This window comes from Rattus rattus, chromosome 7, assembly GCF_011064425.1.
Source record: "Rattus rattus isolate New Zealand chromosome 7, Rrattus_CSIRO_v1, whole genome shotgun sequence".
Taxonomy (NCBI): domain Eukaryota; kingdom Metazoa; phylum Chordata; class Mammalia; order Rodentia; family Muridae; genus Rattus; species Rattus rattus.
Genome location: NC_046160.1, coordinates 111,842,166 through 111,855,452, shown reverse-complemented (window position 1 = coordinate 111,855,452; position 13,287 = coordinate 111,842,166). Strand labels below are relative to the sequence as shown.

The 13,287-nt window shown below is 49.4% G+C and overlaps 1 protein-coding gene across 1 annotated transcript in view; it reads left to right on the top strand.

Annotated features, from left to right (window-relative positions):
* Ptpn21 (protein tyrosine phosphatase non-receptor type 21) overlaps nt 1-13,287 on the top strand; it is a 57,004-nt gene that overhangs the window by 40,509 nt on the left and 3,208 nt on the right. The window contains exons 11-15 of the mRNA XM_032908246.1: nt 1,559-1,619; nt 2,206-2,290; nt 5,277-6,721; nt 11,043-11,180; nt 11,878-12,099. Coding sequence (XP_032764137.1) covers nt 1,559-1,619; nt 2,206-2,290; nt 5,277-6,721; nt 11,043-11,180; nt 11,878-12,099 — 1,951 coding nt within the window. The remainder of the gene's footprint in view (nt 1-1,558; nt 1,620-2,205; nt 2,291-5,276; nt 6,722-11,042; nt 11,181-11,877; nt 12,100-13,287) is intronic.

Genomic DNA, 13,287 nt, shown 5'->3' with positions numbered 1-13,287 from the left:
ACTGAAGACCAGGCTGGCCTTGAATTCAGAAATCCACCTGCCTCTACCTCCCGAGTGCTGGGACTAAACACGTACGCCACCACACCTGACTTTGATGATGTTAAAAGTTCAGTTCACCTAGATGGAGAGCCAGTGATAGACTGAACACAAAGTCCCTTTAAACCTAGGCCTGACTGTGGCCAATGCCCAGAGGCAAACTCATTATCAAAGTAGCAAAAATCAGAGTTTGTGCATATTTAAGAGGCACTCTAAACAAGACAACGTACACCCTGCAGGCTTGGCCACTGGACATGATATTGGAAAAACAGAAGTGGGTTTTGGAACATAGACACCGCTGAATCAGAAAGCCAGCCCTAAAGTTCACTGCCAGGAAAAGAAAGGAAGAGAGACCTGTGTCCTTCTCCAGCAACCTGAATACTTCTCAGGTGTAGGGAAGGGTGTCATTTAAAGAAGTTGCCCAGTAAGTGCACAGGACTCACCTGGTGTCCAAGAGTTTCCATTTTCAAGGTCTTCTAAAAATAAAGATAAGCTAACATTCAGAGTATAATACAGATGCCATTGCCAGAGCACTAAGAATAATGCTAGTTTAGAAGAAAAGACTTCTTTCTGGTACTTTGGCCTAGTCAGTTAATTTGTTTACTTTGTGATGGTGGAGTTTTAGTAATGGCCCTCAGAGCACTAACCAATGTCACAGAATGTGTTAGTAATCAGTTATGAATCATACCAGCTCTTGAGCCAGGAGTAGATGGTAAGTTAAAATGTCCTTGACAGAATTATGGACATTATCATCATTAGCAAGATTCTAATGCACATCTTCATACCATCCCTATTCACACTCACTACAAAACACAGATATAAAGAAAGATGTAAAGATGTGTGTGTGTGTGTGTGTGTGAGTGAGTGTGTGTGTGAGTGTGTGAGTGTGTGTGAGAGTGTGTGTGTATGTGTGTGTATGTATGTGTGTGTCTGAGTGTGTGTGTGTATGTGTGTGTGTGTGTGTATGTGTGTGTGTGTCTGAGTATGTGTGTGTGTGTGTGTGTGTGGGTGTGTGTGTGACTGTGTGTGTGTGTGTGTGTGTGTGTGTGTGTGTGTGTGTCTGAGTGTGTGTATATGTGTGTGTGTGTGTGTGTAGGGGTGTGTGTGTGTGTGTGTGTATGGGTGTGTGTGTGTGTGTGTGTATGTGTGTGTGTGAGTGTGTGTGTGTGTGTATGTGTATATGTGTGTGTGTGTGTGTGTGTGTGTGTGTATGTGTGTGTGTGTGTGTGTGTGTGTGTGTGTGTGTGTGTGTGTGTGTGGGTGTGTGTGTGTGGTGTGTGTATGGGTGTGTGTATGTGTGTGTATGGGTGTGTGTATGGGTGTGCGTGTGTCACTCTGTCTGTGTCCTAGCTAGCCTGTAATTCACATGTCACCCTGACTGGCCTTAGACTCCAGCATGCCATAGCGTCTTGCACGCTGGAGTACAGGCGTGAGCCACCACACGGGCTCCCTTCCTAAATCTGGCTGACAGTTGTGGACTTGGAAGTGTGTCCTCTGGGCTCACAGTTGTCTTCTCCCACAGGCAAACTCAGGCTGCCACGTTGAACTCCGTCAGGAGGGGCTCATCGTCCAGGATGTCTCTGGTAAGAGAAGGAACATGTCACCTCTTCTCCCCTAGAGATGTCACTCTCTTCATCAGAATATGCTTTGGGCAGTGCTGAGTTAACACAGATGTATGATATTTGATGATCTTTATTCAGAGAAGAAGTGACTTCTATAAGTTCAACTTAAGATCTATTACACATGTTTAAATATTAGATACAATAGAATACTATGAATTGTAACTGGTTGTCGAGAAATCCTAAGTAGGCATTTCATGTAATTGATAACTTTGTCTTATAGGGTTGAATGTAGTACATAGAAAGTTCATGAGTTTAGTCAAGAAGGTTTGTATCCATTCCTTCGTGTTCATAACTTTGGGATACAGACTTTCTTGTGCCGTCTAGTCCTTGGTGTCAGTGCATAGAGCTTGTTTTTGCCACATGACAGTCATTGGAAATGACAGCTATGTTAAGACCTCCTCCTTCTTTATGGTTAATCTCCATTTGCAATACATTTAACTCCTGTAGAAGCCTTTCTAGTGAAGAGAAGAGTCCAGCAAAGAATGACTTTACCTTTTTTCACATGGGCAATGTATTTTAACTCTATGTCCAACTTTCCATTTCTTAGCCTAAACCCCAGCCCTATGCGATGCCTCCCCCACCCCAGCTGCATTATAATGGACATTATACAGAGCCATTTGCTTCTTCCCAAGGTAAAGTACCCTGAGTCTGCAAAGCCGTGCACAGTTATTGCTAAGAGTAACTCGGAAGACCTAGAGATCTTGGTTCCTTATGGCACTTGTACCCCAAACGGTTGCCTCAACGACGGCCATCCTGGAATCACAGAAGAGGCCATCGCATTCAAGTTCTTTCTTGAATGTGTGTCTCTCAGATGACCCCAGATGTGTCCAGTGGCAGCCCCTAAGCTGGGTTCTAAGTCCCTAACTCTCTCCTATTAGTCTTATTTAGGCCAGGCTTCCCGTAAGTCTTCGTCTCCCAGGTGATGGGACTACAGGTGTGTACCACCACACCAGGCAGCCAACAATCCTTGGTCACGGAGGAGAATTCAGTTCTTGTTTATCCCTCCCTGAGATGCCTAAGTTACTGCTACTGCAGTTGTGTGCCCAGCAATGCCACCATGCTGAATCCTGACCATCTGTGTGACGTTGGCTTGTAAACTGCACCTCACTGTACTGAAGAGCGGAGAGGTGGATACAGAGGTAGATTCAGTATAAAGAAGTTTGGGGTCTCATAGTACAAACAAGGCTCATGGTGTGATCACGGTGTTCTTGCTAAGAGCATGCGTTAGCATGCCACTCACCGTGTTGTGGGCACTTGAAGAGCTTTCTGGATCTAGCAGGATGGCTGGATTTCATCATCCCAGGCAGGTCTGTGACTCGGTCCGCTGCTCCGGCTGGTGAGTGCTGTGGCACAGAAGGAGAAGGGGCTGTTTGGCAGTGGGGTCCATTGCCCATCATGTGGGGCCTGGGATGTGAACAGAGCTTTGGTGTGGATTTCAGTGTCCCCTGGGGCCGTCTCCCTGCTGTCCTCTCCTCTCTGCACATGCCCATCTGTACTTGCACGGAAGCCTCTCCAGCCATGGGGACAAGGCTTCTGCCTCCCATCCCCATGGTGCTCATTCTCCTGCCTCAGTCTATGACGATCCTGCTGTTTTGTGTTCCTTTATCTTCCAGTTTTTACCACACCGTGTCTGAGAGTGATATCTCTGTGCTCTAGTCTTGGTTTCCTCTTATTCCCTCTCAGGGGTTTCCACAGGTATCTTCCTGTCCTATGGCATCACAAGGCCTGCTTATGCCTTTTTCTTTCATGCTGGGGGCTTCCCCAGCAGCTCCTTTGCATAGAGTTTCCATAACAGTGACTCAGTTTCTCCTTCCCACTCTGTTGTCATTCCTGTGTTCTATCCATTCCCCGTTTCCCATGGCCAGATGTGGGAACCTGCATGGAGGCTCTCTGTCTAATAATAAACAGGACTTAGGTATCAACTCTCAGGGCTTGCTGGAAGTTGAGTATTAAATTTGAACTCACGCTTACCCTCAAAATCTGTTTTTATTGTGATGAAGTCACTCACTGTGGATTCCAAGCTGCATGTACTTTCACCCAGTGAGCTAGCTAGCCATAACCCATAACATCACTGTTTTCCATGTCCCCCTGCCCCTGCTCCAACATGGGTCTTTATCCTTTCAGACTGCCCACTAGCCGCTCTGTCCCAGGCGCTTCTTCTGTCTTCAGACTCCTCAGCTCACCCGACACAAAGCTCCCAGCTGACCCCTGTGATGTGCATGGCCATTCCTCGCCTGTGTCTATGGCTCCCTTAGCCTGCCCTCCTCATCCAGCCTCCCACTGTTTGCTACTTTCTAGCTTGTTCTATCTCAGTGGAGCCTGGCTTTGGCCTTCTGCTCTGCCACCCACACACCCTTACCCCACCACCCTGCAGCCCACATGCGTCTCTGCAGCCAGTGGGGCAGATTCTGCTGCACTGATCTCTCAGAGTCCTTGTTAGTGTCCTGCCAGGTGGGGCTCTGTTCCTTGTTAGCCTGATTGGGGGCTCAGGCTAGAGGAGCCTTTTCCACTGTGGAGGACTAATTCCATTGGCCAGAGCAGTGGGAGATGTGAGGAGAAAGTCCTCAGAAACTGGCTCTTAACCGTCTGCTCACTTTCTCCTTCCCGTCACTATCTCACATATGTGATCCACACCAAGGGATAAGGAGGTATAGTCCTGTGTGCTTTTACAGAGCATGGAGGCAGGGACATCGGTCTGGATGCCACACTGGTCTAGACAACCTGGGTAAGGGATCTGTGACGAGATTTAGCAATGGCCGAGAGCTCTGCAGATGGAGAAGCACAGGATGAGGCAGCAGGGTGCTGCAGGAGGAATGGAGAGGCTCTGAGAGCTGTGTGCACACCAGAACAAAACGTGCCCAGTGGGTAACCGCACATCATCCTGCCTTGGAACTTCTGAAGTACACAAAGTGTACTTGCCACGGGATTTGCCGGCTGATGTTGTTTACCCATTGGAAGTAGTGCTCATAGGCTGTTGAGGTGAGCTGTAGGCTGAGTGAGGAAAGACAGCTGCTTCTAGCCCAGGCAGGCACGCCAGTGCTGGAGAATTAGTAGCCTGAGCCTGTAGCCCTGGGTCCACGTCTTGCTTGACTGGAGGCTTGCTGGGGGCGACTATACTTGCTTTTTCTTCTTGGCTTCTGGGCCTTTGGTGGGGTTACAACTACCAGGGACCCTCCTGTTGGGCAGGAAAGCTTTGTACCTGCTGTGCCAGTGGGCTTTTATAGTTGGCTTCTTCTCATTAAGGAAGAATCATGCAGTCCAGCTGACAGTCCAGCTAAGGAAATGTTTGCTGACAGTTGGTATTTTCCCTAGCTCAGCATCTCAGGGTTGGATCCCTACGCTCACGGGCTTGGTGCTGTCAACAGTATCTCTTTCCTGAGTTCCACCGTGCTCCAGAAGGCCTGGACCAGTGTCGGACTTAGATCTGGCTAGGGCCTAAGCACTCACTCTAAGCAGACAGACCTGCCCCGTGCTGTAGGAGAGGAAGCCGAAGCTTCCAGGGCGACCATGTGCCTGAAGATGTGTTGGTCGCTTCAGGGCCTATCTCAATATTTGGCTGGAGTGATGGGTCCAACTTAATACATTTTCAAAATCTTTTAAAACCCTTTTCCTCCTCAGACAACGTCTTTGTGCCCAACAAGAATGGATTCTATTGCCACTCCCAGACAAGTTTGGACAGAACCCAAATTGACCTCAGTGGCCGCATCCGCAACGGCAGCGTGTACAGTGCACACAGTACGAACTCCTTAAACACACCTCAGCCCTACCTGCAGCCCTCCCCTATGTCCTCCAACCCCAGTATACCAGGCAGCGATGTCATGAGACCTGACTACATCCCATCGCACCGGCACAGTGCCCTGATTCCCCCATCCTACCGCCCGACCCCTGACTACGAGACCGTGATGAAGCAGCTCAACAGAGGCATGGTGCACGCAGACAGGCATAGCCACTCGCTCAGGAACCTCAACATTGGCAGTTCCTATGCATACAGCAGGCCCGACGCCTTGGTCTACAGCCAGCCTGAGATTCGGGAACACCCACACCTCGCCTCTCCCCAGTCAGCCCACTACCCATTTAATTTGAACTACAGTTTCCACAGCCAGGCTCCGTATCCATACCCTGTGGAGAGGCGGCCTGTGGTGGGCGCCGTGAGTGTCCCTGAGCTGACGAATGTGCAGCTGCAGGCCCAGGACTACCCAGCTCCAAACATTATGAGGACCCAAGTGTACCGGCCGCCCCCGCCGTATCCTTACCCAAGACCTGCCAACAGCACCCCGGACCTGTCGAGGCACCTCTACATCAGCAGCAGCAATCCGGATCTCATCACCAGGCGCGTCCATCACTCGGTGCAGACCTTCCAGGAGGACAGCTTGCCCGTGGCTCACTCTCTGCAGGAGGTGAGTGAGCCCCTCACAGCAGCTCGGCACGCACACCTGCAGAAGAGGAACAGTATTGAAATCGCAGGGCTCACACATGGTTTCGAAGGCCTGAGGCTCAAGGAGAGGACGATGTCAGCCTCAGCCGCAGACGTGGCCCCCAGGACCTTCTCAGCAGGCTCCCAGTCCAGCGTCTTCTCTGACAAAATGAAGCAGGAGGGAACCGAAGAGCAGGAGAGTGGTGGGTACAGTCACAAGAAGTCCCTTTCTGATGCCACCATGCTGATTCACAGCAGTGAGGAGGATGAGGACTTAGAAGACGATAGCAGCAGAGAGCACGTTATCTCAGCTGTGTCTGAGCCCCGCCTTTCGGCCGCTTTCTCTCAGGAACAACAGCTAAACTACCCCTGTGCTTCAGTGACTCCGGTCACTGGCCCTCTGCATATTTTCGAGCCCAAGTCCCATGTTACGGAGCCTGAGAAGAGGGCAAAGGACATCAGCCCTGTCCACCTGGTTATGGAGACTCATCGGCCCCGAAGAGATGGGCTGCTGACCCCCTCCATGTCCGAGTCAGACCTCACGACGTCAGGGAGGTACCGAGCTAGGAGGGACTCTCTCAAGAAGAGGCCAGTGTCGGATCTCCTCTCTGGGAAGAAGAACACTGTGGAAGGACTTCCGCCACTAGGGGTAAGCTTCCCTGAGAGCAGAGGTGCCTCAGACATGGAGGATGGGCCCCCTAATCTGTGCTTTCAACTGTCGTCTTCCCTTAGAACCAATGGTTCTCAGTTTTTACCTTTTCTCTTAACTGTCATTTCCTGCCCCAGCTCTGAGTTTTGCCTTATTTGGGGTATGTACGAGTTTATGCGGAAACTGAACTGATGGTGGTCATGGTTTTGCTAGGGGTCAGTTGGGTACAGAGAACAGCCTGTGGAGGTGATGGGAGGAGTCCCTGAGCCGTCTAGTCCAGTGCAGAGGAAGAGGGGAATGATTCAGTTCTCCAGCCAAGGTCGCTTTAAAATTCTGTGACCCAAGAACTGCATCTGTTCAGATCTTTCAAGTGTTGTCTCCAGAGGCATTTGAGACCGTATCCCTAAGTCTTATCCTTATGTAGTTGTCAAGGTTGGAGACTGGATCCAGCTTGACTCTCTCCCATGACCAGTGTGGGCTGAGGTGACTCTGGACCCAGACGGTATATCTCTTTAAAGGGATGAGTGAGTGAACTGGGTGTTCAGAAGGCCCTTGTGGACATGGGGGCTCTCCTACTCAGTGGAATAAACACAGGGAAGCACTTCCTATGCATTTCAAACAAAATGCAAGAGACCAGCACCGTGTTCTGTAGCCTCCTTTCAGAACATTTACCACGTGCAACGATTCTACCCGTGCTGTGCCCACTTCATAAGGAGCCCATTGTTAGAGCCTGTTCCACAGATAAAGAGGCTGGCTCGGAAACATTAAGTAGCTCTTCCAAGGTTATACAGCTAGTGAGCGACTGACATGGAATTTTCAGCTCATTTTATCTCTAGAATCCCCTTCTTCCGCAGAACTCTGTTTGGGCGTGTTATGTGTAGCATTTTAGTGAGTAATTGCCCCCTGAAACCTGGCCTGTCTGCACTGAGTCTCTGTTGAGTTCTCAGCCTTTGACTAAGCGTTCGTGGATCTGTTCGTGAGTGTGTCCACTCAGTCACCATCGCTGTGTTGCTCAGGCATGCGGATCTGTGTGGCCCTCACCTCCTTGGACCAGGCCCCGCACTGGGACAATGTCAAAGTGATGTGTGCGATCATTTGACCCCCTGGTTCAAATGCAGCCCAGGATCATTTGCAGCCCAGGTTCCCCTCCTCCACTTCTGTTAGGATGGACACAGGTGAACTTCTGGACTAGGGCCTCCTCGGAGAGAGGCAGGCCGACTGGCAGGCTGGACTCAGAGGCTCATGCCCACAAAAGATCATACCCACCAGTACCCACCAGAAAAGCCGCTTAAGGAAGGGGACAGACTTAAGGGCATCTCAATTCCCTAAAGGATGAACTTTAAATTTAGGTTTATTTATTTTTTTCTAAGTGTACAAAGGCCAGTGCTCAAGAGGACCATGGCGGAAGGTACAGGCTGAGCAATATCAGGGCAAAGACAGTATGGGGGTTTCCATAGTCACTAGCTGAGTCCCCAAGTCAGTGGAGGGGGGCCTTCCACAACAGTGCAGTAAGAAGTGCCCACTGTTTCTGTGCGAAACACCAGTACTCTCAGTGACTCTGATTTTCTAACTTTCTAAGGGTTGACAAGACCAAACCCCTCCAGCCCCTGTGAGCTCTTTAAGGTAACACAGCCTGCCGTTACCCGCTGTAACCGGTCAGCACATTGGATGACTCAGGGTGGGGAAGTCTAGCGTGTTCGAATGGAGTCTGGCAGGCCCAGCTTAGACTGGGGCTTTGACAAGTTGCTTCCCTTAAAATAACATTATTATTTAAGACATTTTAGTAAAGTTGTACAATTGGACCGTCTTTTGACCCCTTCTTTTTGCACAGGGATTTTTCCTATTGGAGGACATGCATGAAGGCTGTGTCAGAGGAAATGTGTGGGCCCTTACGGTGGCCAGCCTGGGTCTGAGTAGAGGTCTTGTCTGCATCATCAGTGGACAGGACCCTCATGGTCACATCTCAGCTCGGCTTGTCCACCTACAGAGCCTCAACACTGATTCTTTATCAAAGGGGCAGCTAGTGACCTTGGGCAAACTGTTTAGCCTCTCGTTTGTAAAGGAGGTGACCTTGAGAGTCCCAGGGACTATAAAATTAACCCTCAAAACATGGAAAGCGCTCAGGCATCACTGATGCTGCCTCACAAGTTTATTTCCCCAACTCTCCAAGAGTTGAAGGGGTCACTCCCCTGCTGAAGCCTTTGCCACCTGCAGGGTGACATTACATGATTATGTCACTGTGCAACATACAAGGCCTCTAAAGCAAGGCAAAGTTAAGCAGTGAGTAAGTGGCAGACGAGGAGGGGACATTTTAGAATTCCCCACCCATGGGCCCCACCCCCAGGGACGAGATGGTTATCTCGGAGGCAAGACTGGTTTGGGTGCCCGTGCATCTGCATACGGGTTGGCTCCCCGATGCATCCTTTATGCAATGTGGTTCTCACCTGAGAAGCCCTGTAGATTCCGAATTGAAAAGCCACAGGCTGGGTAAGGGATAATCACAGCTAGTCTTGAAACACCCTCATCTGGCTTGATGAGGTGGGGTGTTTAGATTTTAGTCTGAGAAACAGTAGAGCCAGCTAATACTGGCCAGCAGGATCTGTGAGGCTTTGGGACTCTCGTGAGCCAGATGACTCCTTGGGCAGTTGGGATGTGGCAATGGTCAGAGAAGACAGAACCTTTCTTCTCGGCAGTTGGTTAAACAGTAAGGCTAGCCACTCTCCTGCAGACTGTGCTGTGCCCTCCCCGCTCTCTCCCTTTCTACTTCTCTGTTTAGGTAAGGCTCAGCTGGTAAAGGCAACTTACCTGAACCAAGTTAGTTAATTTCGTGCTGGGTTTTAACCCAAGATTCTGTCCATTTTAAGTCTGAACCACATTATGGGGGAAGCTCATAGGCGACACGAACATGAAGTTAAAAGATAGCGTAGGGGCTGGAGAGATGGCTCCTTGAGTAAGACTGCTCGCTGTGCAATCAAGGGGACCAGAGTTCAAATCCCAGCACCCATGTGATAGCCAGTCCCGGTTGTGGGTGCCTGTAGCACCAGCAGTGTGTGGAGATAGGTGGATCCCAGTGGGTTTCTGGGTAGTCAGACTGGATCCACTGAGAAAGACCTTGCCTCAAGGAGTGAGGCGGGGAACATTAGAGAGATGCTGGACCCCATGTCGTAGCCTCTGCTTGTATCCATGGGGGTGCACACATGGGAGTGCACACATATCCTCCAGTTGTTAATGGCACAGCATTTTTGTCCTCACCAAAATGTTTCTTTTTTCTCTCCATGCTTTTGATCCTGGGTGTCATGGTATTTTTAGGCGAATAGAACTGGAATTAGCTGGTTTCCTTATAAGAACCAAGAAAGGCATTTATTTCTTTGAATACTGGGACTCTGTAACTTCACAGAATGCCCGAAGTTCTCAGGTTTACCTGCCACAGAGGGGAACTGTGGGTTTTCACAGGGCAGCCTCCCCCTGATGTGTTTCCACTCTGGCTCTCCGAGAGAGCTCAACTGTGTTTATTTCTCAGTTTAGAAATGTGGTTGCTTTGAGAGGCCCCAGTCACATGGTTCTGTAGAACGGAAGTTTCGAAGGCAATTTACATTTTTTCTTCTGTTTTTTTTTCCCCCCAGAAAAATTTAAATTTCTATTAGTTTATTTTAAAGATAGTAACGACTGCTGGGTGGTAGTGGTGCACACACCTTTAATCACACCACTCTGGAGGCTAAGGCAGGCAGGGTTTGAGGCCAGCCTGCTTGGTCTCCAGAGTGAGTTCCAGGACAGGCAGGGTTACACAGAGAAACCCTGACCCAAAAAAACCAAAAAAGAAAGGAAAAAAAAAAAAAAAAAAAAGCAAAGGCTGCTAGGCACGGTGGTGCAGGAGGCAGAGACCGGTGAGTTTGGACGAGGCTGGTAGGTGTGAAGAGTTCCAGGCCAACCAAGGATCCATAGCGAGACCGGTCTCAAAATAAGACAAGAAAAGGCGGCGCGACCCGCTGATACCTGGTCTGTTTTGGGTGGACTCCAGCAGAGTTTTGGTGCCGCGCTTTGAGGGTGGGTAGCTCTGTAAGAATTAATGCTGCCTGCGCACAGCCTCGCCTCTCATTGCAACAGAGCCTTGTAACCAACTGGAGTCAAAGCCGCGTATCTGGAGGCCGTATCAGAGCTCTGGCCTTGAAAGGAATGTTGTCTTCCTCCAGCTCCTTAGGCAGGAGTGGAGTCTCTCCTCCGCTGACTGAGCAGGGCGAGCTCTGCCTTGGTCAGCCCATTGACATTTTTTTGAAAGGTGTCTGGGTACATTTTCTATGTGTGTGTAAATATTTTCTTACAGGGAATGAAAAAGACTCGAGCAGATGCAAAAAAAATTGGCCCCCTCAAGCAGGCAGCGCTCAATGGACTCTCCCTGTCCCGGCTGCCCCTGCCTGATGAAGGCAAAGAAGTGTCCACCAGAGCGACAAATGACGAGAGGGTGAGTGTGCTCGGGGCCTGGGCGGCAACGCCAAAGGGCCCTCGTGCAGTTTTGGGGAATGTCCTTTCTAAGACGGTGTCAGAGTTGTATGTGAACGATAGGGAATGTCATTGTCTGGGTTCCACGGGAGTGAGCGTGTGGCTGCAAGGCCTCAAGTCACTTCAGGCCCAACGTCAAGGTCTTGTTTCATTTCCTTAAAGTAAGAACGTGTGTGTAAGAGTGCATAGGAAAGAAAGCAGACCGTCTATTGAAAATTCATCGTGATTTTACATTAAAATTAAATATCCTGAATTTAAAAAGGTTCTTTGTGAGGTTTTGTTTAAATTAAGACAGGCGTTCATTTCCTACCGCTGCGTCTGAGGCTGGCTCAGGGCTTGCTGCTGTCTCAGCATCCTGCAAGCATTTGTTATAAGTCAGAGCACATGCTCACAGATGCTAGACCGGCTTCTTCTAACTCCTTAAAGCTTACAAAACCGACCACAGGTTTAGACCTCAGGTTAGCAGACTGCCTTAGGCCATCGTACAACTTCAAACTGAGTTTCGAATTCTACATCTTGCCAACAACATCATGTCTTTTGTTCTAATTTTTGTGACTTGTAAAAATTTTTTTTTGGTTCCATGTATAAGGCATGAAGCAGAAATCGAGTTTTTAAAGGACCAGGCAGGTTTGGTGTGACCCTCCGCCTTTCCCTCATAGTGTAAGGTTCTGGAGCAGCGGTTAGAGCAAGGAACGGTCTTCACCGAGTATGAGAGGATTCTGAAAAAGCGGCTGGTTGATGGCGAGTGCTCAACAGCTCGGCTCCCTGAAAATGCAGAGAGAAACCGATTCCAAGATGTGCTCCCCTACGATGATGCCAGAGTGGAGTTGGTGCCAACCAAGGAGAACAACACTGGCTACATCAATGCGTCACACATTAAGGTAAGAAGAGCATCCCAGATAATCAACGGCACTGTGGTTGGGGGCTAACTGTAGAAATGGTAGGATTTACATCTCCTTTTGAGTCTTTCTCAATTATGTTATAAGCTGGAGATTCCAGACACAGCCAGAGCCACACCCTCTCTCTCCTCCTGATAGCCTTTTCCCACCCACATTGTTATGGGGACTCAGAGTAGCTCGTTTATTCTGAATCTGAAGACTCATTTTGAGCTTTCCAGTTCCCATAGGAACTGCTGAATCGGAACCACTCATTTCCCCATCACGTAACCACGTGCACTGCATGTGACGGATGGGCCTGGCTTGCTTTTCATGTCCTCCCTTTTCCCAGCACTGTCGACCAAAGCCTGGTCTTGGTGCTAGGCAGACACTGGAGTGCCGAGCTGCCTCCCGGCCCTGTGCCCTGGGACTTTGGAGGACATGCACACACACTTTTGCTTATGAGAATGTTGTTCTATCTTCCTCCTGATCTTCTGGTATCACTTGGTTCTATACAAGCACTCCCCAGAACAGTCCGATGCTAGCACTGGGTGGTGTTACAGTTGCTAAGCGGGAGGTGGCAGCACAGAGCTGGCTCAAGCCAGCCAGTTGGGTTTCTCTATGTAGCAAGGAGTCCTCTTACAGTGAGTGAGTTGTGCCTTTTCTCTCCCAGTTTTCTTTACCTTGCAAGTCATATTTGATATGACCTCCAAGGATTTCTGAAGACTTGGCAACTATGTACTGCTTAGTGGTCGGTCGGTCTGTCTGTTTGTCTGTCTGTCTGTCTGCCCGCCTGCCTGCCTACCTACCTATCTTGGTTTTGGTTTTGGTATTTTTGAGACAAGGTGTTTCTACATCTCCTTGGCTGGGCTGGAATTCTCTATATAGACGGGGTGGCCTCAAAATAATAGAGATCGGCCTGCTCTACACCTCAGGTGCTGAGACTAAAGGCATGCGAACGGTCTTGAGGAATTAATACACACACTGCCTTGCTTTTCATATGGGTATTGTGTGTTTAGAAACCAACCAAGTCTTTAGAATAACTCATCTACTCACGTGTGACTGCATGGGCAAGGTGAATGACTGATTTTTGTGGTATTCAGAAGTTCAGCTGCCACTGGAGAAGTCGTGGAAAGAATGTGCATTTCAGAATTGGGCAGATTGGGTCAACTCATGGATCTCTCAGCAATTCTG